This window comes from Ostrea edulis, chromosome 2, assembly GCF_947568905.1.
Source record: "Ostrea edulis chromosome 2, xbOstEdul1.1, whole genome shotgun sequence".
Taxonomy (NCBI): Eukaryota; Metazoa; Mollusca; class Bivalvia; order Ostreida; family Ostreidae; genus Ostrea; species Ostrea edulis.
In genome coordinates, this window is record NC_079165.1 from 20,812,860 (window position 1) to 20,837,590 (window position 24,731).

Here is a 24,731-nt window from a genome sequence, read left to right on the forward strand (position 1 = left end):
ATCTTTTCCACCCTGTTGGGATTTTCATCTAAACAAAGAATTTGACCCCTTAACGTTGTGTATTTTTATTTTTTCGGCATGGACTATCTTTGATCATTCCACTTAATGTATCTGAAGGGACAAATCTTAAATAATGATGTGTTGTAAACAATGATCCTTTTCAGGTCTCCAGATGTGGTATGATCTACATGGAACCTTCGTCCTTGGGTTGGCGACCTGTCGTCAAATCATGGCTGAATGAGATGCCCCCTGCTGTTACTGAGATGCACAAATCTACCATCAATGACATGTTTGAACGATTTTGCGACCCCTGCATTCAACTTGTCAGGAAAGGTGGCGTCAAGGCATGTATTTATATCTGAGCTGTTTCTAAACTGAGAATTTTTTTTTTTTTTTACTAATTGGGCAGTATTGTAAAGAGGTTTTCTGAATAAAATCACACACTGCTAAATAGAGAGGTAGTATATTACAGGTCAGTTTCTGCCTTTTTTTCATTTTGCTTGATTATTGTGAATTTCAAGCAGTAGTACATGTACTGATTTTCCCTCATCACGACTGTTTTGGTTATAAAATTTGGAAGAAATTTTTCATTTATATTCTGGTGAATTTCAGTCAAAGAGCTATCTACCCTTTATAATGGTTTATATAGTGATTTCCATGAGATTTTAAAAAAAATTATACATTATAAGAAATCAACAATTGATCACTGTAAATTAATTGAAAGTTAAATTTTTTTTCCATAAACAGCTTCTTAAAATGATAGTTATTGATTTTATAGCTTGTGTAATTTTTACCCTGTAGGAATTGTCTCCAACGTCTGACACAGCCCTAGTGAAGAGCTTAATGAACTTAATGGATGCCCTCATGGATGAATTCAAAGATGAAGCCAAGATTTCTCAGATGGAAGACAGAGAAACTATGTCCTGGTTAGAGGTCAGTATCTCGTTAAAGTTTATTACTTTTGACTGACTTTTGCATTTTACATTCATTAAGATTACAAACAACCCATATTTATTACAGAGTGAAAAAGATTTTGGTAGTTTTTCCCTGTATAAAAATTGCAAAGTGATACCATTTGGGAAAAATTAATTGAAAAGCATATACATTGTTTTCTTCAGTGTATCTTCTTCTTTGCCTGTACTTGGTCCATCGGAGCCTCCATTAATGATGACGGCAGAGTTCACTTCGACAAACTACTTAGGGAGCTGATTTCGGTTAGTAAAGATTTGATTGGTTCTTAAAGTAGTTCTAAACAAACTATTACTATGGGGGAGCTAGTAATTATTAATGATGACAAACCAAACTTTTGAGTCAAAATATCCTCCATAATATTGTATGTTCTATAGTAAACTATTATGTTTGTTATTTTTCACTGTTAGCTTGCCTCCTGTAAAATCTATCCCAACAGCATTAGAATCTTTAACAGTTTGACATTTAAAGGTTTATATACTTCATCCTAAATTAAGATGAAATCTCTATTGGATGAAATTGATTAAGTGGGTCATCCTTAAATGAAATTGTGTTTAACAGGGAGGAATGTCAGAGGAGACCAGAATTAAGCTTAGTCTTCCAGAACTTGTGGAGCCACCAGAGAAACCCTACCTGAACCCTTTCCCTCCCAAAGGTCGTTGCTATGACTACAAATTTGTGAAAGAGGTAATGATTTTGCCATTACTTGTGAGTTGTGATTGATAAATAAAAATCCAGAAACTGATATGGGTTTTTGTTCTGTTTTGTGTAATTTCAATCCAATTTTAGGGAGCTGGAAGGTGGGTGCAGTGGGCTGAGGAGATCAAGGATTCTCCACCCATTCCCAAGGATGCAGAATTCAATGAGATTATCGTGCCAACAGTTGATACTGTCCGCTACACAGCCCTGCTGAATATGCTGGTTCAGCACCAGAAACCGGTGTTGTTTGTTGGTCCCACTGGTACTGGCAAAAGTGTCTACATCTGTGTAAGTAGATTAGTGTCTACATCTGTGTAAGTAGATTAGTGTGTACATCTGTGTAAGTAGATTAGTGTCTACATCTGTGTAAGTCGATTAGTGTCTACATCTGTGTAAGTAGATTAGTGTGTACATCTGTGTAAGTAGATTAGTGTGTACATCTGTGTAAGTCGATTAGTGTCTACATCTGTGTAAGTAGATTAGTGTCTACATCTGTGTAAGTAGATTAGTGTGTACATCTGTGTAAGTAGCTTAGTGTCTACATCTGTGTAAGTAGATTAGTGTGTACATCTGTGTAAGTAGATTAGTGTCTACATCTGTGTAAGTAGATTATAGTTTGTATTGTGTTAGAAATCTCCATCAAGGAGTTTGATGTAGAGCAAAGAATCCCATTCTTTTGTAAAGGATGAATTCTTGATTACAAGGATCTGAGGAAATTGATTTGCTTTCTGTTCATTTATATAGAATGGATGAATACTGATACCTTTAATAAGCTGTCGATGATTGATTTTTTAGGATTTCCTGTTGAACAAACTGGACAAAGAAGTCTACAAGCCCAACATCATTAACTTCTCTGCCCAAACTACTGCCCAGCAGACACAGAACATCATCATGTCCAAGCTGGACAAGAGGAGAAAGGGAGTGTTTGGTCCACCATTGGGCAAGAAGGCTGTAAGCAATTTGCTTATTAATTTGGTGAAATATATGACAATGGCAGTAAAGTTTGTGTTCAAATATTGAGTGAAAAATGACCATTGAACAATCATACTTGCCAATACCAAAATAATTATCTAAATCTACCCATGATCTCAGTTCTTAGAAAGGCTTCATAAAGAGAGCTATATGATTTTGCACTCCCAAACTGTGTATAAACATCAAGTTTAAAAAAAAAAATGATTTTTCAAACTTCAACCCCTGTGTGACAAAACCTTGGTAATATTTATGCCCGATGTTGCACTATTTCTGTATGCTAATGTCACAGATGAAGCATTTTGGTCTGCTGTCAGTTTTCAATGAAATGTCACTTTTAGTGGGTTTTTTTTAATTATTTAAAACATCAAGTTTATTAAGGAACATGATTTATTTTTCTACTTATCTTAGAGAAATATATGTGTAGTAACAATATAAATTATGTTTTCCAAAGTGTTTGGTGCACTTTTTTACAATTCGTTTTCAAATGATATAAATAGGATGGTTGTTAGGATTATGGGAGGTTTTTTTAATGTAAGTTTAGACTCTAATTTTTTCTGTTTAATCGTCCCCATACTACCCATAGTCCTGTGTTGGAATAGCTTTTGATTCTGGTATTAGGTGCCCTAAACTCTGTACAATATGATATTTGTAGATTGCATTTGTGGATGACTTAAACATGCCCATGCTAGAGCAGTTTGGAGCCCAGCCTCCAATTGAGCTGCTAAGACAGTGGCTAGATCATTGGAACTGGTATGACCTGAAGGAAACCACAGCCATGAAGTTGATTGACATCCAGGTCATGGCTGCCATGGGACCACCTGGGGGTGGCAGAAATCCTGTGACTCCACGTTTCCTGAGACACTTCAATATGATCACCATTAACGAATTTGATGACGATTCCATGATTACAATTTTCAGAAAAATCATGGACTGGCATATCTCTTCCAGGTGAGACTGAAATTTGAGCCACATTAGTTACTGTAAAGAAATGACATAAAGTGAAAAACAAGTTATATAGATAATGTAAACATGTGTCTTAATTTTTTTGTTCTGTGTTGTCAACTCCTTGTTTCAGACTTGTTTGTACAGTCTTTGTTATATCATTTTAATGGTGTTGTAATCCTTGGTATGTAATGTAATAACTTTGCATAAATGTGCTAATATTTTGTGTGAATTGTTTCAATCTTTACAAATGTTTTTTAAATTCCTTGTGCTTTTTTTCTGTTCAGACTTTCCCCGTAAGTAGTACTAAGCATGCTGAATATTCATTTTATTTCACGCATTATATCATTTCCGTTAGTTCATCGTCGTTTATTACCGTTATGATTATTTAGATTACAGTTTCTTCCAGCTTTTTGAATATATCAGAACTGTTATTCTTTAATCTCTTTAGCATTTTAGCATTACAACAGAACAGCACCCTGATTATCTTTTTAGAATTATAATTATAAAACTAGTATGCATGTGTAGTCTAATAATTCCTTAATGATACAAACAATGACATTTACTGTAATAGTTTTTGTATGCCTGGCTTTACATGGGACGTATTATGGTACAGCGATGTCTGTATGTCTGTCCGTTTGGGGTTTTTTGTTTCTATTTTCATTTCTTTGTATATATCCAGCCGAGACTTCTTATGTAGCTTCTAGATCATGATGCATCCATTTCAACCAGGAGTTTTGCCCCTTTGTTTGAAAAAATTAATGTTGTATGGAGGGTACATAATTTGTCTGGCAAACTTTCAAGTGAGAATTAACCTTGTTTTTTTTTATAGAGTGTTTATATGGGTATTGAAGATGTGCATGTGGCAAGGATTTTGATTTTCTTCAATTCTTGAGAAAATTACAGGTTGTTGAACTTGGTCAGTTTTGAGGAAACATTACATAGAGTACATGAGTTGTCTAAATCCTTCTACAGTTTTCAATTGAGGACTTTCTCATTTTGCAGAGTATTTGTATGGGTAGGGAAGATGACAAGGATTTTAATTTTCTTCAATTTTTGAGAAAATTACAGGTTGTTGAACTTAGTCTGTTTTGAGGAATAAAGGCATGGTTTCAAATTGTCCTTTTAATTCTTCTCAGTTTTGAAGCTAGGGCTTTTAGAAATTAACATGAAGATGTGCATAGTGCAAGAATTTTGATTCTTAAATATTTTTTTTTATTTTCTTTGATGTTTAAAATATTTACAAGCTATTGAACATGGTCAAATTGGGGGAAATAGTTTACACACAGAACTCTTTGGTTTGTCTATCTACCTCTTGTCACAGTTTTTAAGTTAGGACCTTTTATGATGCAAAGAAAGTATGTCACAGCCTGATGATGGCTGATACTGCCTGAAGCAAAGTTCTACAAATCATGGCTTAAGAAAAACACCCTATATAAGCTTCTCATGGGCGTATTATGTACCGTTGGCGGTACTCTTGTTTATATGACTTTGATTCCATTATCCTTGACATTTTATCCAGTTTAATCTATCACTTTTCACTGTGTATGTCCATTATTTTTTTCACAACTGCACTTAATACGCCAGTTTCAAGATACATCCGAGTTATTTCCCTTTGGAGAACTCTCGTACATAGTAAGGTGCGAAAGAATTTGTTTACACGTGGGAGTGGGACAGATATTCATCACAGTGTAAGTGAATGTACTCAGTAAGTTTCTCACACGCTGTTTGATAACCCAAATTCGACTGATACACAAACTAAGTAAGTGATAAGTATTTAGGGAGTAATTAAATACACAGAATTCTTATCATATCACGTTATTTCGCTGGTCATAAGTACCATATCCAAGCTATTTCTTGCAAATATGACATTGTTTGTATGTTTCCACTTCGGTAAAACATTTCTTTCGATAGTATTTAGTATTTCCCACATTTACATATTTAAAGAGAAGCCGCTTTTAATACATTTCATCGTCTTCCTCGTTGGCTGTATATCCACTCTGTCCCGCTTGGGCATTCAAAGTTCTACTAAATGCACCTCCTATACAGAAGAGTTCGTATCTCGAAACTGGCATATTAGATTGTACTTGTTATATAACTACACACAATGAGGAATTGAATAATGACACAAGTTGTATTTTTTATTCCCCTGAAACTTGAAATTTGAATTTGTCCATGAGTAAGGACAAGTGTTTCACAAAATGCATCTTTTTTTTTTTTTTTTTTTTTTATACATGCATGTACTATATTTACTGAAGTAGATACCCTTCCATTCTGCTAATGACTCCCTAGCATGTGATGCTTATCACAAATATGAAAACCTAATTATCCATATTAGTTGTATTGATTAGAGAAATCACCATGGTTACAGCATTTTCATTTTGAATGACCTTTATGATTTATGAGCTTCTTCTGACCAAGACTTATTAAAATTTGTTGAATATGAGCCCTAATTAATCAGAATACTCAAAAACAGTAGTGGTGAACGTCAAATTGTTTCATTTTAGCTCACCAGAGCCATAGACTCAAAAGCTTTTTCTACCAAAATTTGCCTGTTTTTATCCTTTTCACATTTTGGACTTCTCCAGAACCATGTGGTCACTTTCAACCAATCATGGTGTATGGTATCCTTAAGTGAAGGGGATTCAAGCTTTTTTTTTTTAATGGAAGGTCCATGCTATTTTCTGAAGGGATAAAAATTGGGGAAAATAGCTGAGGTGTTTAATAAATGCTCTAAACTTTTAGCATCCTCTTACAGTGTGGAGTTTGTTCACACAATGACAACTAGGCCAGAGTGATTTATCAAATAGATATACAAGTTTCCTCATGTAGTGTAGATTCAAGTTTGTTCAAACCATATTCTAGGGCCCTGGGCAGGGCCACAAAGGTTTGATATTTTACATACAAATGTGAAAGGGAAAAAAAATAAAAATAGAATCTTCCTTTCAAGCACCAAAAAGGTACGTACAGTAATATGCCAGTTTCCAGATACATCCGAGTTATTTCCCTGTGGAGAACTCTCGTTCATAGTAAGGCACAAAACAATTTCTTTACATACGGGAATGGGACTCATTCATCACTGCATAAGTGATTCTGCTCAGTAAGTTTCTCATTCGCAGTTTCATCACCCAAATTCGACTGATACACAAACTAAGTAGAGGATAAGTATTCAGGGAGTAATTAAATACGTGAAATTCTTATTATATCACGTATTTAGATGTCGTACATGTCATATCCATGATATTAGTTGCAAATATGACATTGCTTTTATGTTTCCAATTTAGTAAAACATTTCTTTCGATAGCATTTTGTATTTCCCACATTCACATATTTAAAGAGAAGCCGCTTTTAATACATTTTATCATCTTTCTCGTTGACTGTAGGTCCACTCTGTCCCACTTCGGCATTCAAAGTTCCACTAAAAGCACCTCCTACACAGAAGAGCTCTTTTCTCAAAAATGGCATATTCTAATAAATATAGATGTTTCATGATATAGTGTAGATACAGTTTTGTTCATTCCATGACCCTGGAGCTAGAACACTTTCAAAGATTTATACTCTGAGTGACCAAAACTGTTGAGTTAATTTTTATGAGCAAGATAACTCCAATAAGGAATGTGGACCATGGGCATTTTATTTAGTATTATATTGTGGGCTCAGCCACTCTTTATAATATCTCGTATTCTGAGACTGAGGTTTTCTGTTACATTTTATTTAGTATTATATTGTGGGCTCAGCCACTCTTTATAATATCTCATATTCTCTGAGGTTTTCTGTTACATTTTCAACTTTCTATTCTTCTTTGAGAAAAAATCCCACAGTAGTGACATATTGAGTGATTTTGTTTACAGAGGATTCAGCAATGAGTTCAAACCATGTGTAGACCAGCTGGTACAGGGCACCCTCACAACGTACAAAGAGGCAATGAAGAACCTTCTGCCCACCCCTGCTAAATCCCACTACCTCTTCAACCTTAGAGATTTCAGCAGGGTCATTAATGGAGTCCTACTCTCTACACCAGAAACCATGGAGGAGCCGGCCTCCATGAAGAGACTGTGGGTCCATGAGGTATGCTAGCTTACATTTATTATCCTCTGTAACTAAGTAGAGGGATATAGTAATCAGATGAAGCACGTGGACAGGTGACTGCCTGTGTAATGCCATTAGAAAAGACATCAAATTTCATGTAGTGTTTATAGATATGCCCTGTTGCAAAAGGAAGAGCCATTTTGCAGATTTGTTGTTGTTATATATTCAGCATTATATGCCCTCTGTTTTTGGCGATATGATGGTTGCTATTTGATACGACCACTGCTTCATATTTTTCTAGCCTTGTCCCTTCACTCGATTGATCTGTGATATTTGTATTTGCTTAAAATGTCCATTTAGTGTAGTGAAACCACCATGTATGATAAACATTGCCATGGCTTATATCATGATCCTGTCTTATATTTTGTGATAAAAATATTTCTTTTTTAAAATTGCATTAGGTTTTCCGAGTATTCTATGATCGTCTGGTGGACAACTCTGACAGGAACTGGTTGTTTAATTACGTTCGTGAAGTCTGTAAGACAAGCCTTAGAGAGGACTTTGATCAGTTATTTATTCATTTGGATTTTGACAATGATGGAAAGGTCACAGAGGATGACCTACGTAGTTTAGTGTACTGTGACTTTGCTGACCCTAAATCTGATGCTAAGCATTACGTTGAAGTCCGGGACCTCGAGCAGCTGAGAGTCACTGTAGAAGGTTATCTGGAGGAATTCAACAACATGAGTAAAAAGCCTATGAACCTTGTACTTTTCAGGTAAAATGTACACATCGGTCATCACTTATTTTTTTAAAGTCAGATTTTAAAAATGCTATATATGTATTTTTGAGTTTGAATTTTTTTTTAATCATTACCTTGTTCCTGAATGACATGTTAATTGTTTTCAATGGAAATATTTTTATGAATTAATCCTTGAAATTGTTTAAAAAATTATTAACAGCAAAGATAAGCAAGTTAATGATACTTAATGTAGCTAGAATCACTTATCTTCATGAAGTAATTACTTTGTGGTTCGAGAAAAAAAAAACCCGGCATATTTGTGAGGTGTTGATTTTTGGGTTGAATTGTGGTCATTGTTTATGGTAGTTCTGTTTTGATTATGGTAGATTTGAATTCATGGTTACATGTCCATACAATGAAAACAACAAGAATTAGATTACACTATAAATCATATATAGTTTGGCATTCATTCTTAGAAAATCTGTTCTCTCCAATACGAAGTTACACTTTCTCACTTGGAGGTTTGAGGGAATTGGATGTTGAAATTTCTGTAAAAGAAATTGTGTGGTATTATTGTTAAGTCTCCACTTTCAGATTTGCCATTGAGCATGTTTCCAGAATTGCCCGTGTGATAAAACAGAAGAGGAGCCACGCCCTTCTAGTCGGTGTAGGTGGTTCAGGTCGTCAATCACTCACACGTCTTGCAGCTCACATGGCTGACTACGATCTTTTCCAAGTAGAGATCTCTAAAAGTTATACCAGTAATGAATGGAGGGAGGATCTAAAGAGAATTCTAAGGAAATCTACAGAGACTGATAATCATGCTGTCTTCTTGTTCTCGGATACCCAGGTATATTAGAACAACCCCAAAATGATTATATTAGAACAACCCCAAAATGTTTATATTAGAACAACCCCAAAATGATTATATTAGAACAACCCCAAAATGTTTATATTAGAACAACCCCAAAATGTTTATATTAGAAAACCCCCAAAATGTTTATATTAGAACAACCCCAAAATGTTTATATTAGAAAACCCCCAAAATGTTCATATTAGAACAACCCCAAAATGTTTATATTAGAACAACCCCAAAATGATTATATTAGAACAACCCCCAAAATGTTTATATTAGAAAACCCCCAAAATGTTTATATTAGAACAACCCCAAAATGTTTATATTAGAACAACCCCAAAATGTTTCTATTAGAACAACCCCAAAATGTTTATACTCATCAAGAAGGTTTTCAGTTTGTAGAAATCACTTCTGTTTTCCTTTTTGTAACATATTTTCTAGAGTTGTTGTTTATTAGTCAAGGCTAGATTATTCACAGAATCTGTATGTTTTCTAGATAAAACAAGAATCTTTCCTAGAAGATATTAACAATTTGTTGAACGCTGGTGAAGTGCCTAATCTATTTCCTCTTGACGAGAAGCAAGAAATCTGCGAGAAAATGCGACAACTTGATAGGTATCAATGAAGATATCGTGGAAATTATTGCATTTTCTTTACTCTTTACTGAGGACAATAATTCATAATGCCGCTATTGTATTTCCATTTCAGACAAAGGGATAAAACCAAACAAACAGATGGAACTCCTGTATCTTTATTTAACTTCTTCATTCAGCGAGTACGTGACCAACTTCATATTGTGTTGGCCATGAGTCCCATTGGAGATGCTTTCCGTAACAGACTTCGTAAATTTCCATCACTTGTCAATTGCTGTACTATAGATTGGTTCCAGGTAAGAAGATAAACTTAAATCCATTGAATATTCTTCTCCAAATTGGGAAGTTTCTGTCTTTGGAGTTATTATAGTGAAAGGACTAAAAATTCAGTAGAGTTTAATTGATATCTCATTGATTGACTTCCATTAGTAAGCTTTGTAAGCAGCTTTTCTTTGGAGGAATAATGCATTACAGTTAGAAATGTTTCTTACTATTGTAGTCTTGGCCCGAGGATGCTTTGGAAGCTGTGGCAAACCGTTTCCTGGAAGATGTAGAGTTGGACGATGAAGAGCGTTTGGGCTGTACGAACATCTGTAAGACCTTCCACACCTCCACCAGAGATCTCTCCCAGAGGTTCTTCCTGGAGCTGGAACGACATAATTACGTCACACCTACCTCTTACCTGGAACTCATCAACACGTTTAAAACCCTGCTCAATAAAAAACGAGAGTAAGAAACTTTGTGTGTGTCTCTTTTGAAAGTAAGCTCAATGAAATGATGTTAAATGAACTACCCATATTTGAGATGAGTGGTTTATACAATATAGCTATGGTATCATTTGAATATTTCGGTATTTCTTTGTGAATCTCTTCAGTGAGGTGGTAAAGCAGAAGAAGAGATACGAAAAGGGTCTTGAAAAGCTGGACTCGGCTTCATCCCAGGTTGGCATTATGCAGAAAGAGTTGACAGATCTCCAGCCTCAGCTGAAGGAAGCCAGTAAGGAGGTAGACGAGATAATGGTGGTCATTGAGAAGGACTCCATAGAAGTAGCCAAAGTTGAGAAGGTAAGAGAAATATTGTAAACGTACTTGTATTGGTGTAATCAAACCAAAGTTTATCTTCCTTGTAGAAAAGCACATGTTTACTCTTATAATGACAGTGCATATAAATTAGCAGATGGCTGTTATATGAAAAGTGCTTTAAAAATATTACCACTTGGGACAGTATGTTTACATTATACAAAACCTGGTGTGTGTGATGATTCATTATTTGAAAATGATTTGTGGATACAGTAAAATCACACTTTCTATCGATGGCCATATTGCTGAAATTTAATTCGCTAAACCTATATCTACACAATAAAGGTTGTGAAAGCTGACGAGGCAGTGGCTAATGAACAAGCCAAGGCAGCTAAAGCCATCAAGGACGAATGCGACGCAGACTTAGCGGAAGCCATTCCAGCCCTGAATTCCGCCCTGGCTGCCTTGGATACCCTTACCCCTCAGGATATCACCATCGTCAAAACTATGAAAGCTCCTCCCTATATGATCAAGTTAGTGCTGGAGGCTTTATGTGTCATTAAGGGAATCAAACCGGAACGTGTTCCAGATCCATCTGGATCTGGCAAAAAGATTGAGGACTACTGGGTCCCAGCCAAGAAAATGTTGGGTGACATGAAGTTTTTGGAATCTTTGCACAACTTTGACAAGGTAAGATGCAGTGTAAAAATTGACTTTTGCATGGTACTTTTCACTGTTTTATTGTTGGTAGAAAAAAAGTTGTGAATGATGATATATATTTTATTCTAGGACAATATTCCAGTACCCATTATGAAACAAATTCGTACAAAATATATCACCAATCCAGACTTTGAACCAGAGAAAGTTAAAGTAGCCTCCACAGCCTGTGAGGGATTGTGTAAATGGGTGAAGGCTATGGATGTATACGACAGGTCAGTTTTTCATTCTGCACAGATTTTAATGCAGTCTGAAATCTCTTTCATAATCACAGAATGTTAAGAATACTTTTTATAAACTTTTAAGTGAAAGTAAAGTACATATAGTGAAAATGTACTTTTTTAGAGTTGCAAAAGTTGTTGCTCCAAAGAAAGAGCAACTGAAAAACGCTAACGCTGAGCTGGCAGTGGCCATGTCCCACTTGGAGAAGAAACGAGCTTCCTTACGGGAGGTCCAGGACAAATTAGCCAAACTGCAAGATACTCTGGAGAATAACAAGAAAAAGAAGGCTGACTTGGAGACCCAAGTTGACTTATGTACCAAGAAATTGGAAAGAGCTGAACAGTTGATCAGTGGGCTGGGTGGTGAGAGAGACAGATGGAGTCAAAATGCCAGACAGCTGGGAATCAAGTACAACAACCTGACTGGAGACATCTTAATATCTTCAGGAACTGTAGCTTACCTTGGTGCTTTCACATCAGCCTTTAGACAGGTGATTTCTTGTGGATATTTTACACCAATGATAAGTTTTAACCTTATCTACAATGTACATGTTACTGGACCTGAGGACAGCACTTAAGAATAACCGTCAAGACCACTTAGTAGATTTTTGTTGGATTAAAAATAGATCCATTGTAGAATTGGCGGTTGACTGATACATTATGAAACTGGTCAAGTTTGGAAAATATAGAGATGTCTCTCTTTCTTGCAGGACCAAGTAGACACATGGATAAAGAAGGTGAAGGAGATAGGGATACTGTGTTCTGATGACTTTACACTCATCAACACCCTGGGAGAACCTGTTAAGATACGGGCATGGAACATCTCAGGTCTTCCAACAGACAATTTCTCACTTGAGAATGGTATCATTCTAGCGTAAGTATCTTTATTATCTTGTTAATAGGAATCTGGATAATTTTCTTTCTTTTTTAAAAAAAAGATTTCATTTTTTTCGAAAAGAATTTTTTAGTAGAAGTATGTCCAAGTTTTTTCTTCTTCACAAATTGAAAATTTGATTTTCTCTTCTCCAGCAATGCCAGACGTTGGCCCTTGATGATAGATCCCCAGGGTCAGGCCAACAAATGGATCAAGAACATGGAGAAAGCTAATAACATCCATGTCATTAAACTTAGTGACTCTGATTTTGTGAGAACACTGGAAAACTGCATCCAGTTTGGAACTCCTGTAAGTCAAATCTATTGAATTAATTTTCCAAGGGATTAATTAAAATTACTGAAAAAAAATGTAAATTTTGTTTATTTCACTCAACACTCATTACTTGTCGTTGTCATACATTTTTCACTTCTCACCTTTTCAAATTATCTAAAGATCTTATTTGGGTATAAACAATTTTACAGGTTTTGCTGGAAAACATTGCTGAAGAAATGGACCCCATGTTGGAGCCTCTTTTACTGAAACAAGTCTTCAAACAAGCTGGTGCCATGTGCATCCGTCTCGGTGACAGTACCATTGAGTATTCACAGGACTTTAAATTCTACATCACCACAAAACTGAGGAATCCACACTACTTACCAGAAACTGCTGTTAAGGTGACTCTCCTGAACTTTATGATTACCCCTGAGGGTCTGCAGGATCAGCTGCTGGGTATTGTAGTTGCCAGGGAGAGACCAGAACTGGAGGAGGAGAAGAACGCCCTTATTATACAGAGTGCTGACAATAAGAGGCAGCTGAAGGAAATTGAGGACAAGATCCTTGAGGTTTTGTCCTCCTCCGAGGGCAACATCCTTGAGGATGAGACAGCCATCAAAGTATTGTCATCCTCCAAAGTGCTAGCTAATGAGATTTCTGAGAAACAGGTGAGGAATATTCTATACAACTGTAGTGTACATAAGGCATTAAGCTGTGGTTCCCCTCAGTGTGTTTTTACATGTTACAAAGTCAGAAACTGTTTTTCAGATTTACTTCCGTGAAATCAATTAATCCATGTTAATCACTTTTAAAAGCTAAGAGTATACTTGTTGAACAAACATGGGATACTTGGCTTGGGTAAAAGTACCACTTGTATAACAATTTCTGAATTATAGGCCATTGCTGAAGACACAGAAAAGAAGATCGACACAGCCAGAATGGGATACACCCCAATAGCTGTTCATTCCACGATCCTGTTCTTCTCCATTGCTGACCTGGCCAATATTGAACCTATGTACCAGTACTCCCTGACCTGGTTCATCAACCTCTTTATTCTGTCCATAGACAATGCTGAAAAATCGGATCACCTGGAGACTCGTCTCAAAAATCTCCACAACCACTTCACCTACTCCCTATACTGCAATATCTGCAGGTCACTTTTTGAGAAAGACAAGGTGGGTTTTTTTGAAAAATACATTAACAGGCCCCCAATCAGTTTGTTTTGGAAAGTGATCTGTCAGCAATGAATTGATATAACTTTGTTGTTGTCAAGTTTATCACAAGAATAGGAAAATCCAGTTATATATTTTGAATTGACATTTCAAAATTTGAAATATTATTGAATTGATAATACTCCTGTAAATGAAATCCTGACCTTGAAAGTAATAGTTTCCAATCTGTATTCAGTGAAACTTGTCTAATCCAGATGTTTTGGAATCCAAAATATTGTGTACACTATACACATATTTTAGCACAAAAATTTTAATTATATCATAAAAAATACTTTGTATTCCAAATGTTTTCTAATCCAAAGATTTTTTATTTGCTTACCAAGGCAGTGCAGATTAGACAAGTTTGTTGGTTTTTGTTACAACCAGTGTCAGAACTGAAGACAAAAATGAGTTGACAAGGCTGAAGACATTGTAGCTTATTTTTGATGTGAACTTTGCTTTAACCAAAATTCTGTTTCTACCCCAGCTCTTATTCTCATTCCTGCTCTGTGTCAACATCCTCAAGCACGACAAAGAGATCAACGAGGAAGAGTGGAGATTCCTGCTGACAGGAGGAATCGGATTGGATAATCCAAATGCCAATCCCTGTACATGGCTTCCAGTCAAATCTTGGGATGAGCTGTGTAGGTTAGAGGACTTGCCCAACTTCAAAGGATTAAGGACCAAATTCATCTCACAAAAAGATGGATGGAAAGAAGTGTATGATGCAGTGGTAGGTAGAGTTAGGGGATGAAGTGGTTTCTTTTTAAATTTTATAAAAAGGAGTATTTTTAAAAATATTTATTACATTTGTTATATTCAAAACACCAAAAGGTAGAGCTGAAGAACAAATTTCCCTTCAAGAATTAGATATACATGTACTGTATATTGTATATATCTGTTTGGTAGGAACCATTCTACCAGAAGATGCCTGGGGATTGGAATGATAAGTTGCAGACATTCCAGAGACTGCTGGTTCTCAGATGTTTCAGACCTGACAAGGTAAAATTCTAACAATTGAATTTCTTCTTTCCTGAATACAGCATATTTTGGATTTTGAAATCAGATTAATTGATGTGAACAAATGAGGAATCAGATTGAATTTTGTTTTCATCTTCCATTTGTTTGGTTGTTGACAAACTGTTTTAAATATATAAAAATACAGGTATTTACTGTTCAAAATTTCTCTTTGCAGATTACACCAGCAGTGCAAGAGTTTGTCACAGAAAAACTGGGGAAGAAATTCATAGAACCCCCACCCTTTGATTTACCTGGGTCATTCAATGACAGTAATCCTACGTCCCCACTACTGTTTGTGCTGTCCCCTGGAGCAGATCCTATGTCTGCCCTGCTCAAGTTTGCAGATGATCAGGGATTTGGAGGAGCCAAGTTTGACTCTCTGTCCTTGGGTCAAGGTCAAGGTCCCATTGCCTTGGCAATGATTGAAAGGGGTATCAAAGAGGGCACCTGGGTCATGCTGCAGAACTGTCACTTGGCTCCATCATGGATGCCTACATTGGAAAAGATTTGTGAGGTAAACTATGAAAATCTTTTTGAATGTTAATTATCACTATTATGAAATTTCTTTGAATTTCTCAGCAATTTGTATTGCAACACAAAAAGGGTGTCATTCTATATTATTTCATGTCTTTCTGTGTCAGGTCATTCATTACATTTAAAAATCAAGTGAAAGTGATAAAAGGATGGAAATGCAATTAATTTTGATGTTCTCTGAAGAGTTCTTTCATATCTAGTTTATCCAGACTATAAATTAATGATATGATTTCTATTTGTTTGATGTTGTCTAGGAATTTAATCCAGAATAAGTCCACCCAGATTATAAATGAATGATATGATTTCTGATTATTTGATGTTGTCTAGGAATTTAATCCGGAACAAATCCACCCAGACTTCCGATTGTGGCTGACCAGTTATCCATCCAATCAGTTTCCTGTGTCCATTCTACAAAACGGTGTCAAGATGACTAATGAACCACCTAAAGGGCTTCGATTCAATATCCTCAGGTCATACCTATCTGATCCAGTGTCAGACATGGATTTCTTTGGTGGTGTCAAGGAAAAAAATGCAGTATGTTTCTTTCTAATCACACACCCTTTCTCTTCCAATATTGAGGAAGAAAATGTATAAATTGTGGTGTAACTTTCAATTTTCAGTTTTATGAACTGCAATTTCTGTTTGTATTTCCAAAAGAGCAAGTAAATGTGGACTGTTGAACTTTTTTGACTTTCAGAGTTCCTTCAGAAAAATGCTCTTTGGTCTCTGCTTCTTCCACGGTATCGTACAGGAGAGGAGGAAGTTCGGTCCTCTTGGATGGAATATTCCATATGAATTCAATGAGACAGATTTGAGAATTAGTGTCAGACAACTTCACATGTTCCTTAACCAGTATGATGTAAGTCATCGAATTATAAGTCATCAGTGCTTGAGTAAGGATGGTTGTCTATACATGATAAATAATTAAGTTTTTTTTTTACTTCAGATTTAAATCAATTGAAAATATGACAAAGAATTGGAGATTAGCTTTTATACTGTATTTCAAACAGCTTGATGAATAGTAAAAAAAAAAAAGTTCAAACTTTTACACTCATGAATAAGGTTTAATCTGAATTTTCTGTTGATGATGTAGGATGTGCAGTATGACGCCTTGCGTTACTTGACGGGCGAGTGTAACTATGGTGGTCGTGTGACAGATGACTGGGACAGAAGGATGTTGCACAGTACCCTGGACAGATTCTACTGTACAGACATCATTGAGAAGGAACAATACTATTTTGATGAATCCAAGTTCTATTATGCACCTGCAGATGGAGAGGTTGGTAGTGTGAACATGTAATTTATGTTTGGATTACAGTTATGGTATTTTTATTGCAGAATTTTAGAATTTTAAAGAATTTATAAATTTCGAGAAAAAAATTTCTATTATAATTTGTTTGGGGCCAGTATGCTCTTACAAAAGATGGAATTATGCTAGCTCTCGGCTTCAGCAGTTGTCTGTATACCTATTGCTCTGTCCCTCCTGGTTCCAATCATCATTAAATGAAATGGTCTCCAATTTTTCTTGGATTTTTCAACCCTGAACCATGACATTTTCCAATGGATGGGTTAAAAGGGGAGGCCAATCTACTATTCAGTGGATCCTGGCTACCAGTTCCTCGACAGTGCTGTAACCAACATGATGTTACTTCATCCAGTCTATTCACTATTCTCTTTTCCACATATCCCTAGTTGTCTGAGCAGGTTCCATGCTAATTTTGCTGAGAACCACCTGACCACAACAGGAAACAGCAATATCCTTAAAAAGTTTATTCCTGCACTTTTTCTTCATGTCCCACTCGCAGTGCTCTTCCCATAGCATGGTCGGTTCTGTTGCAGCCAGCGGTCTTGACTGCTGAGAAACTAACACTGTATCTGGCCAGAGTGTTGTTTCCATGTTGTTAGGGAAAACCAACTTTCTATCTAAGTTCACCTTTGCCCTCTCTTCAGCAATGATGTCTTGTCTTACTTCTCTGCTGTCAGATGTTGCTTCACTCTGTCTCATAAACTGAATCTGCTTCTGCTGTAAAGCAGAATGATTTTGTATAATTCATTCATAACACAGCATTCAGACAAAAAGATTTTTTTTTTTTTTCTAGTATGAAAGCTATCTTGAGTACATCAAGGGTTTACCACACAACCCCAAGCCAGGAATCTTTGGTATGCATGACAACGCTGACATCACCAAGGACCAGGGAGAAACCAAGCTACTGTTCGACAACATCCTGTTAACACAGGTCAGTATATGGTGTGTTGTCTGTCTGGTATTGTGTGTTTGAACCTAACAAAATCAAAAAACAAGTGTGTTGGATTACTGAGCTTTCATAAAAGGTGATGAATTGTGAAATCTTTCAAAGACAGAGCTTTACTTCAGAACTCATCATATCAGATTGAAATTCTATAGGGAGAGGGAATATGTATGATTAAATAAATTAATTGAAAACAGTTTTAAATCCATATTTCTGAATTATAATATGCACCAAGCATTATTGCAAAATATGGAGATAAAAGCAGTGTATATATAAAGAAGTTGAAAGATTGTCCCCCAAGTGCATGGTTATATAGGTGTTAATGTTTACTGATAATTCATACAATTTATTGAAGATAATTTGAAGTACTGCAGATCTATGAAATAAACTTGGATGCATTTTACACTAGGAAACAATTATTACTCCTTCTATTGTACCTAGGTGTACAATACTGATATAGATGTACGAGATTGCCAATATTGCTTGCAGTTTGATACCTGTAGTTGATTATGATTTGTTAGATGTTAAACCCCCAATTTCATATATCCGGCATTTAAATTTGATTATGAAACTAATGCATTGTTTTTGTTTTTATTTTTGCTTTTATGTGTGTTTGCTGTACAATATGTCATTTTGATCCCGACATCCACTTGATGTATCGTATCTGATGATACAGAAACGGGTAACCATAGACAATATTTATTACATCACAGCAGTATACAAATGTAGCTAGTCTAGATATATTATCATCTTTATACCATTAGCTTTCTTGCATCTTTCTACTGCGGAGACCAGGTTAATCTGTGCGAAACTTGTGCAGTACATAGTTAAGACATAATTGGAGAATGAAAGATATTTTTTAAGTACCACTGTATCAACATATAAATAGTACATTGGTAATGCTGTCTACAATTTAAGGTACAAAACTTGAAGCAAAAGTTTTAATTTGCACTCATTCAGTTTGTCTTTTCTTTGCACTAAATCATTATGACTGTTACTTTGCAGAAAAATTTAAATGTTATCGTTAAATTTTTTAAACATTGGTAATACAACATCCCTAAAATTCAAATAGAGGTTCTGACTGCCAATTTTGTGCAGAATTTTAAGCTAACCCCTTTTTCTTTTGAGTTTAACTTTGGACTGGTTTTCATTTCATGTCGTAGTTCATTTAGAACCTGCTTACTTTTCCTCTCTACTTTATTTCTCTGTACAGCATTATATTAGCTTGGTTCTGTTTCAGTTTGTATACATGTATTTGGGATCTGGTACTTTTATTCCAGGCTTTCTTATTGGCTTCTTGCAATTATATATATATATATATATCTCAATTTTCATATTTCAGCAAGGCGCGGTGAATAAAATAACTCATTTTCATTTTGATTTTATGTTAATGACTTAATGTTTTAAAAGTCTTTATGGTTCTCAAATTTGAATGCAATATTTTTTCTATTGATTCTGTAAATTAATTTTCAGTTTTGCGGATATCGTTTGGTTGGTTAAAATAACAAAACATTTTTTCTATTACATGTATTTGTAAATGTTCACTGCCTATAGTTAATTTGCTCGTGTAAATATTAGGATTCATGTGACATTTCACATTTATCGCAGATCAACCTCTGTTGAATGACTCGTCATGATCAGAAGATCACATGTCCCATAGACTACAAATTCTGTTGTGTAGTAATGCTCACTGAGGAATGAATCTCCAATTTCTGATTCTCTATTCATCCCACATTTAGCAAATGACAATAGTTTTGATGTACTTCAATCTACCTACATAAGGATACTTGTACATGTATATTGAAGTGTTCATTACAGCTCGTCTGCTCTTGAAAAACATATTTGTTTCTATATCAGATCATAGGGAGAATTTGACATGCATCTTACCTATGTGTAGATGCTTGCATAATGATTGTGTCAAAATTTCATTGGTCTTGAGAGAAACTTCCCCACTTAAATCCCTGTTCTGTCTGTATATCCAGGGGGGGGCTTTTATGTACATTACATGTTAAATCTATGTTTTGCTTGGTATTACACTTTCTGATCTAATAATTTCCTTGTTATTTTCTCTTCCAAGTAAGCTTGTCCCTTCTTTTGGCTAAATGTGAATCCCCTTTAACAGATAGACAGATTGTGGGCAAATTTAGAACAGAAAATACCTCTTGAGCATTTGTGATAAGATGCCTAAGATGAGCTAATTGTGCAATATTAAATTTAAATCCAGAGAAAGGCATCACACACATTGTATAAAACACTATCACATGTGCACCTTTGCATGAATTCCATTTCAAACACTAGCATGTATCGTATATGCAATTTCTACTGAATTTTAGATTTAGTTGGCTTGTGAATTTTAATCTTTTTTGTTAAAAATCATTTATGTTTCATAAACCATAAGAAAAAGCATTTATGGTGTTCTAAGTGAATTATGATCTATTAATAATGATGCTGATTGTAAAAGTTTTTTGAATTAGCCTATTTTTCTTAGACAATTTTTTAAAATAAGTTATCAAAATAAAATATTGATTTTGATTTTTGCATAGGCAAAAGCTTCCTCTGGTGGTGGAAAATCCACAGATGAAATTGTGGATGATGTGGCACAGGATATTTTGTCCAAGATTCCAGGAAACTTTGACACCGATGCTGCCTTGCGGAAATATCCAACTTCATATGCCCAGAGTATGAACACAGTACTGGTGCAGGAAATGGTGCGCTTCAACAGACTACTAATTATTGTCCGATCCAGTTTACAGAATATCAGAAAAGCCATTAAGGTAGGTCTGTCCGTAGAAAGTGCATTGTGACTTTAATGTGTCATCCATGTTTCCAACACAGTTTATGAACACAATTTCTGATTATGATTCTTAAGAACATATAACTTGCCCTGATTTATCTCAACAAAGAGCAGTATACCACTTTCTTTAAGTAGTTTTATCTTCATTCAAATTTTCACCCATTTTGAACTTAACAGGGATTAGTGGTCATGTCAGCTGATCTTGAAGAAGTTGTCCTCAGCATTCTGAAGGGTAAGATTCCCGGCATGTGGATGAAGCGTTCCTACCCCTCTCTAAAACCACTTGGAAGCTACGTCAATGACTTCATTGCTCGTCTGAAGTTTCTTCAGGACTGGTATGATGATGGAGCACCACCCCAATTCTGGATCTCTGGATTTTACTTCACACAGGCTTTCTTGACTGGTGCCCAGCAGAACTTTGCCAGAAAGTACACCATTCCCATTGACTTGCTGGGCTTTGATTATGAGATTCTAGATGATTCTGACAAAGACACCCCGCCTGAAGATGGTTAGTTATCTCCCTTTTCATATCTATGTCTGATCAACAAGAAGAAATATGTAATCTTATTTTTTATGTAAAATTCGGGCATCTCGAATCAAGATTTTGTCTTGATGCGTTTATGCTGGTGATAGTGCTACATTTTATTTTTCACATTGCCAGGTGTTTATGTGTATGGATTGTATGTGTGCTACATTTTATTTTTCACATTGCCAGGTGTTTATGTGTATGGATTGTATGTGTGCTACATTTTATTTTTCACATTGCCAGGTGTTTATGTGTATGGATTGTATGTGTGCTACATTTTATTTTTCACATTGCCAGGTGTTTACTTGAATGGATTGTATGTGTGCTACATTTTATTTTTCACATTGCCAGGTGTTTATGTGTTTGGATTGTATGTGTGCTACATTTTATTTTTCACATTGCCAGGTGTTTACGTGTATGGATTGTATGTGGATGGGGCCCGATGGGACAGACCTTCCAACTTGTTAGCAGAATCCAAACCTAAAGTTCTGTTTGATACCATGCCAAAGGTTTGTTTTGTTAATAAAAATTTTCTAGTTTCTGGCAATTAAAGAAATCTCTTTCAGTTGTAAGACAATGAAATGTACTTATAAAAGAATATCCTATTTCTATTGATATGAACTATATATATATATATATATATATATATATATATAAAATTTGGGATTCTTTGATAGGTATGGATGAAGCCATGCAAGAAATCAGATATTCCTGAAAAGAAGATATACATGTCTCCTGTGTACAAGACATCCGAGCGCCGTGGTGTACTGTCCACCACTGGTCACTCCACAAACTTTGTCATTGGTATGGCTCTACCGTCAGACAAAAACGAAGACCACTGGGTCAGGAGGGGCGTGGCCCTACTGTGTCAGCTGGATGACTGAGTAAACTCTCAAAAAACTAAGATGTTCTCTGTCGATTGGACTTTCTTGAAAAAAAAAATTACCAGTATACTGGTTTTCTCAAAACTCTCACAGACATGATGATTTATATTGGTTTTTTTTTTGTATTTGAGAAGAGAATATACACATATATATATATACTATGGACTGCTGATTTTTACTGTGATCAAGATTCGAGTAGGTTGTGCGTGCTATCATCATTCACTTTGTTTATTTCCATAAATGTGAAGAGTTCAACAGAATGATTTACACGGCATTTGTAAATTGAATGACTGGGGCAATTTATAAAGAAAAACTGGGTCACTGAAGGTGAAAATGAGACTTTCTCCGTAACAAGACTGTGATAAAATTGCATTTTATTTTGATTACAATGTATTTATATTTATTCTTATACTTTGTTTTTTGTTGTTGTTGTTTTGCAATTGATATCTAACTGTTCTTATACAGTTGAATAATTTTTGTATTCACAATCATGGTGTGACAAATTTCTCCATTCACTTCAACGTGTAATATATAATTTTTCTTTCACAAAAATGAAAATCCATCCATTAGATTAAAAAGAATTGTTTTTTATTCTGTGGTCATGTTTTTTGTTTTAATCAGTATTTTCCGTCCATTTTATTTCTAGTGTTGAAGTTTGACCTCCTTTCTATTATCACAATCTCTCCCACGCATGTTCAGTAGACTAAGTATTAGATAAATTACAAGTTATCTGTGATATAATTTACAATATGCTGATGTGCCTAATCAACATCAAAATAGAATTGTTGTAAAAACTGGAGATCAATGTATGTTTACACAATAAAGAAATCCATTGCATATTGTCCTATTCACACTAATTATTCATGTTTATAAAGGGAAGTGCATGTACATAATTCTGTACAACCTGTGACCTGTCTTACCCTGGCTTCACGACCATTAACCAAATAATATATCTAAAGCAATAATGGCTCTCATTCTGGTGTTGAAAATTTTTGTTGCAAAATTGTGATTTACTATTTCAATGACAGAAAAAAATAAGGTTTATAAACTTTTGTTATTAATATTTGTGTTAGAAAACCTATCCTGAGGCTTTGAATGAAGCAAGATTACATTATTGTCTTCTCGTGCAAAAATTGATTTCTACATAATGCTATATGTTCAATAGAACCAAAATCTTTATTTTGATAAAATCTTGGATTTAATTTTATCAAGACTATGGTTAAAGTTACATACAAAACTATCATAATAGCACATTTTTACAACAAAATAAAATTTTCAGATTTAGAGCTAATATAACGAAGTCAGAATTGAGAATTTGTATAGTTATATACATTTCCAGTATTTTGCACCAGTTGTAATGATAGACTTTTCCTCTTGAATGTGATGCAGTTACCCCTGGGAATTCTGACAGAAATTAAACTAGAATGTAATTATAAAAATGTAAATTTCATTTTTGAAAATTCCCGATGTTACAAATGGACATAAATTCCGATGTTGACTAAAAACTTATGAATACATACGAGGGGTATTCAAAAAGTTCGTGGACTGACGCGATAAAATTCTTCCCACGTTTTCAATTTTAATGATTTTTATTTCCACAATATTCAAACATCACTTTGACAAGTATACAAAATTTTACCGATATTTTCTAAATAATTATGATGCAAAAAGACTTTGTAGAAATATCAAGGGTGTTGCGACCCGGTGCACTTTTGGGTCAGTAACGTCACTAACGTTTTTCAAAACATTCCCCTTTCTCTTGGACATACTTCAAACAGATTTAAACCATTGTGGGTCATAAGATGAAACGATATCATTTACTGCTAATCTAACATCGCTTTCATTGCTAAACTCCATTCCCTTGAGGTCTTCGTTTGATCTCGGGGAAGGAAAAGATCTGGGGAATATGGCGGAGTGTGTTTGTCGTATTGAACGTCTGGAGTCAATTTCGTTTCTATTGACTTATTTGTTAAATGGAGCATTATAGTGATGGAAAATAATGTTTTTTCCTTAGCACATTTACAAGAAAGGTGAAGATAACGAACAGTGATCAATCTCATAACTCCAATAAGCAATACAAAATAGATAGTTGGGCAAACACGGATCCCTGGACGCACCAGAGGTGGGGTCAGGTGCCTAGGAGGAGTAAGCATCCCCTGTTGACTGGTCACACCCGCCGTGAGCCCTATATATTGATCAGATAAACGGAGTTATCTGTAGTCAAAATCGGTGTGCCAAGAATGGTCTAACAATCGGTATGAAACACGTCAGACAGCATTTGACCCAATGATAGGTTGTATTGGCAAACTAGATCGGTATAACGAAATGCTGAATTTAATCGAGACTGTTGAAACCCCTGTACCATCAACTTGTTTGTCAGTAGCTTGCCTTGATTTAAAAACTGACCATACGCAGAACAAACTATTGCGTATCGAATCAGTTGAGAGATATAAACACCATATGCAGGTGATAATGGAATATTGCTACATAAATATGGGAAGTTGACGATGGAGAAGCTGAAATCATCCCGTTTGTCATACAGTTGAGTTGTCAGTTTGCAGTTAATGTCTACTTTCAATAAAACATCTAAGTATGAAGCAACAGTGG

The 24,731-nt window shown here is 35.3% G+C and overlaps 1 protein-coding gene across 3 annotated transcripts in view; it reads left to right on the top strand.

Moving 5' to 3' along the window:
* The window catches only part of LOC125679323 (dynein axonemal heavy chain 7-like), a 45,798-nt gene extending 22,834 nt beyond the window's left edge, over positions 1-22,964 (top strand). For all 3 annotated transcript variants that reach the window (XM_048918446.2, XM_048918447.2, XM_048918448.2), the window contains 32 exons: positions 165-344; positions 802-933; positions 1,119-1,214; positions 1,531-1,656; positions 1,759-1,956; positions 2,464-2,619; positions 3,293-3,588; positions 7,434-7,650; positions 8,073-8,389; positions 8,948-9,203; positions 9,706-9,824; positions 9,918-10,098; positions 10,302-10,531; positions 10,677-10,866; positions 11,167-11,511; positions 11,611-11,753; positions 11,884-12,250; positions 12,470-12,633; positions 12,789-12,942; positions 13,116-13,574; positions 13,803-14,081; positions 14,605-14,850; positions 15,027-15,119; positions 15,313-15,651; positions 15,999-16,205; positions 16,369-16,530; positions 16,765-16,950; positions 17,771-17,908; positions 20,464-20,694; positions 20,892-21,222; positions 21,646-21,749; positions 21,918-22,964. In XM_048918446.2, the coding sequence (XP_048774403.1) occupies positions 165-344; positions 802-933; positions 1,119-1,214; positions 1,531-1,656; positions 1,759-1,956; positions 2,464-2,619; positions 3,293-3,588; positions 7,434-7,650; positions 8,073-8,389; positions 8,948-9,203; positions 9,706-9,824; positions 9,918-10,098; positions 10,302-10,531; positions 10,677-10,866; positions 11,167-11,511; positions 11,611-11,753; positions 11,884-12,250; positions 12,470-12,633; positions 12,789-12,942; positions 13,116-13,574; positions 13,803-14,081; positions 14,605-14,850; positions 15,027-15,119; positions 15,313-15,651; positions 15,999-16,205; positions 16,369-16,530; positions 16,765-16,950; positions 17,771-17,908; positions 20,464-20,694; positions 20,892-21,222; positions 21,646-21,749; positions 21,918-22,124 (6,849 nt within the window). In that variant the 3' untranslated portion in view covers positions 22,125-22,964. The remainder of the gene's footprint in view (positions 1-164; positions 345-801; positions 934-1,118; positions 1,215-1,530; positions 1,657-1,758; positions 1,957-2,463; positions 2,620-3,292; positions 3,589-7,433; positions 7,651-8,072; positions 8,390-8,947; positions 9,204-9,705; positions 9,825-9,917; positions 10,099-10,301; positions 10,532-10,676; positions 10,867-11,166; positions 11,512-11,610; positions 11,754-11,883; positions 12,251-12,469; positions 12,634-12,788; positions 12,943-13,115; positions 13,575-13,802; positions 14,082-14,604; positions 14,851-15,026; positions 15,120-15,312; positions 15,652-15,998; positions 16,206-16,368; positions 16,531-16,764; positions 16,951-17,770; positions 17,909-20,463; positions 20,695-20,891; positions 21,223-21,645; positions 21,750-21,917) is intronic.
* Positions 22,965-24,731: the final 1,767 nt, after the last annotated feature.